General features: G+C 43.4%; 1 protein-coding gene across 1 annotated transcript; it reads left to right on the top strand.

Moving 5' to 3' along the window:
- Window positions 1-1,974: 1,974 nt before the first annotated feature.
- Window positions 1,975-3,419, top strand: LOC137869469 (hepatoma-derived growth factor-related protein 2-like). Its single transcript, XM_068706875.1, has 4 exons — window positions 1,975-2,104; window positions 2,236-2,520; window positions 2,852-2,965; window positions 3,080-3,419. The coding sequence occupies exons 1-4, from the start codon at window positions 1,975-1,977 to the stop codon at window positions 3,343-3,345; spliced, it is 795 nt and encodes a 264-aa protein (XP_068562976.1). The 3' UTR covers window positions 3,346-3,419.
- The last annotated feature ends 264 nt before the right edge of the window (window positions 3,420-3,683 follow it).

Below are 3,683 nucleotides of genomic sequence, written 5' to 3'. Positions count from 1 at the left end.
TAGACGACAAATAGGGAGAAGGTCTAAACATGTGAGAGTGTCTTTAAATATGGACGAAGAGACAAAGGTGGTGGGATTACTTCAGATGCTGAAAGTGATGGAACTCTGCTCTGTACTTCCACACATCCTTCTTCAAACACTGTCGTTGACTCTCAAGTGATTTGTGAGAAGAAAACCAGTTCAGTCTGAGCTGAATCCAGTTCACAGACGGTCAATAGAGACTAAACCCTGACTGACAGAGTGTCTCCTCCTCTCCTTCCCTCTTTGTCCTCCTCTGTTCTCTCAGTGCACTCAGTGGATTTGGTGGTTTTTAGCTCGTAGAACTATTGACTGAAGTGATTAGAAGTTACCGTTCTGTTGAAAGAGACTGTGATGAACTGATCTCAGACCGGCTAAAGGATACTTTACGGAGAAGGAGAACGGACACTTTGGGTTTGGATAAAGAGACAGAGAGAGCTGAGGTCCGACCGATGACAGGACACAAGAGAGCAGCTCCAGCTCTCTGTCTCTGACAGAAGACAGGCTGGGACGGAGGACAGCTGTCCAGCTTTGGATCAGATACAAGAGAATACGGACAGATATGAGAGGACAGGACCGAGGACTGGACACTGAGGGGACACACATCATCTCTCTGGTTTACAGAGAGGACAGACACTGACTTCACAGTCATGTGAGGACGTGGTCTTCATCTAAACTGAGGACTGGGGGGTATCTGGCCCACATAAAAGACACACAGAGAAAAGAAACACAGCCTTGAGGCTCTCCTGATAGAAGTAAAAGCCAATCTAATTTCCATTATCAGCTCATTTAATGTTCATTTTCTCCATTATGAACAGTCATCAGCTCACCGTCTGCTGGACTACAGTGTTGATCTGCCCAGCAGACGTGTTGTGGTCTAATAGGATCAGACAGCTGTGAGACACACAGGATGAAAACAGCTCTGCTTCTATCACAGCTGACCTGGAAACAGTTCAGACTCCTGCTGCACTGATGTCATCAACACTAACACAATCACACAGACATGTGCAGTGGTCACAGGTGCACTTGTTGTTCTCATCCATGTTGGTTTAAAGTGAAGCATTAAAGTTCATTATTGACCAAAGAAACAACACAAGAACACAAATGGGAATTCCTGAAATTGCTCTGGATTAAATCATAACAGCTGCTGCTAATGAGCAGCTTCCAGTACTGTCTTTCTGACCGTCTACCTATTGATGCCAGTATAAATACACTACACAAGCAGCATTGAGCAGAGATGCTCACATAACAGGTGAAGTGTGATTTCTACATGTTGCTAAAGTCAAACACATGCACACCGTCCTACAGACTGTCCCCACTGCTGCTGCTGAGAGACTCTCTGAAATCACTCCTCACTGCTTTATTCCTCCAAATATAACTTTGATAATTAATATCTGTGAAATAATGTGTCTGCTAACTGACACACACACACACACACACACACACACACACACACACACACACACACACACACACACACACACACACACACACACACACACCACATTATCCACCTATTTTTTTGGTTGTGTGGAGGAGACCTTCACAATGACTGACTTCTCCTCTCTGCTTGCTTCCACTCAGCTGCAGTCACTGACTCTTCAGAAAGTGTTAGTTAGAGATCTATTTACTGAAGCTGGAGCTTTTAACAGTCTGTACAACGGTTGAAGAAGAGTGTCAACAATCTGAGAAAGCAGGGATTTATGCTGTGTTCACACTGAACGCAGCGCAAATTATTAAGTCTATGCACAGACACGATGAGACCGGAGTGACGCGATTTTGCGTTTGGGGCGACGCGTTTGGGGCGACGCGTTTGGGGCGACACGTTTGGGGCGACGCGTTTGGGGCGTTTTTCAGCTTCGGCGAAAAAATGGCGAGACACTGCGGCGCGATAGCCAATCAGCGTTGAGATGGTCGTGTCATCGCCGACGTCCTGCCGTTGAATAATCAGAAACAATGGAGAACAAGCTAATAGCGGCAGTTCATGGGCTCCCCGAGCTTTATGATAAATCCTCCCATCTGTACCGCGACCGGTCAAAGAAAGTCGTTGCATGGAGGAAATTGAGTGAGGAAGTTGGACTACCTTGTAAGTTCTTATTATGTCTTTGTTACTTGATTCTAGCTATTGGTTGTACTTTACCATGCTAACCATGTTAGCATGTAAAGTTTGCCCAACCGCCGGCTTTCACACTAAAGACGTTATGTGTTTCTTGTCAGATGAGATTTGCCGACGGAGGTGGAAGGGACTCAGGGACACGTATCTAAAGAAGAGAAGAGAGGAGACAGGGAGAAGGAGTGGCTCAGAAACAGGGTCAGCTAAAAAGTGGAAGTACTCTGCGGTCCTGTCTTTCCTCGACCCCTTCGTTACCCCGAGGGAGAGCAGCGGTAGCATGGGGCGGAGGGTCGAGGGAGACAGTACCGCAGAGTACTTCACAGATGCAGGACGAGACCAGGACGAGATGTCAGAGGCAGCAGCAGGACCGTCTGACATTGAAAGGGGAGGTTAGTTGACAAGTGAAGACACAAAACCACAGCATAGCGAACTCATACAGAAAAGATGAATATGGCTGAAAACGTGACGTCAGGCCAAAGCAGTGCGAGTGTTGTTTACTTTTGGCAAAGCCTGGTTCTGTATGGTTTTCATACTTATTAATAAATGTTTCATGAGCAAAAAGAAGTTATAATAAAGGTGAGTTTTGAACCCTGTGCTCCGGATCTTAAACCACTACACTACCGTAGCTTTAAAAGACAAACATGTGATTATATTTGCAGGCAAATTACTATTTAATTGAAGCAGCACTTTTGGGTTATAAAATTGTTTTATTGTTCAAAGATGAACCAGATCAATCAACAGAGGACGGTGAGGAAGAGCCTCAAAGTGCTGATCCTGCTCCTCCTCCTCCTCCTCCTCCTCCTGCTGCTCCTGCTGCTCCTAAACCACCCATGGGTTTGTACATGACACAAGTTGGATTGCATCATTTTGTATGAATATAATTCCATATTAGCTATTGTAGTGATGGGATGCAACAGTTTCACAAAATGTTGTTTCCATGTCATACAGGGAAGAGAAAGGCCCAGAATAGGTCCATGAGGAGCGACAGGGAGCGAGAAAGGGAGATGGAGGAGCGTTTTCTGGAGGCCTTGGAGAGAAGCGCCCCCCCTACTCCACCAGCGCCCCCACCATCAGAAGATGAACTGTTCTTGAAGAGCCTGGTTCCTTCCCTGGAAAGACTGCCACCCCAACAGAAAGAATATGTCAAATTTCAAATTCACAAATTAATCTATGAAGCCAGTACTGTGGTGCTGAATTTGGAACATTTGGAGTAAATGTCTGGGGGACAATCTTTCCAGGGAATGAACCAGGAAATAAAAAAAAAAGTTATTACCTGTTGTTTTGTGTGTGTGTGTGTATATATATATATATATATATATATATATATATATATATATATATATATATATATATATATATATATATATATATATATATTTACTGTTGTATAAAATTCATATGTTATATAGTCATAATTATTTTTTATTATATTTTTATTGCATTTAATTTGTAATTTGCAATTTGAATAAATGCACTTTATTTCACGTTACTTTGTTCTTTATTGTAGTTTTACAAGAAAACTCTGACAGGATTCAACCATATGTGTCTTTTT

This window comes from Cebidichthys violaceus, unplaced genomic scaffold (assembly GCF_023349555.1).
Source record: "Cebidichthys violaceus isolate CVI_PGR_0920_01 unplaced genomic scaffold, fCebVio1.0.p SCAF_121, whole genome shotgun sequence".
NCBI classification, from domain to species: domain Eukaryota; kingdom Metazoa; phylum Chordata; class Actinopteri; order Perciformes; family Stichaeidae; genus Cebidichthys; species Cebidichthys violaceus.
The sequence above is the reverse complement of the archived record's forward strand: the minus strand, read 5'-3'. Positions and strand labels throughout refer to the sequence as shown.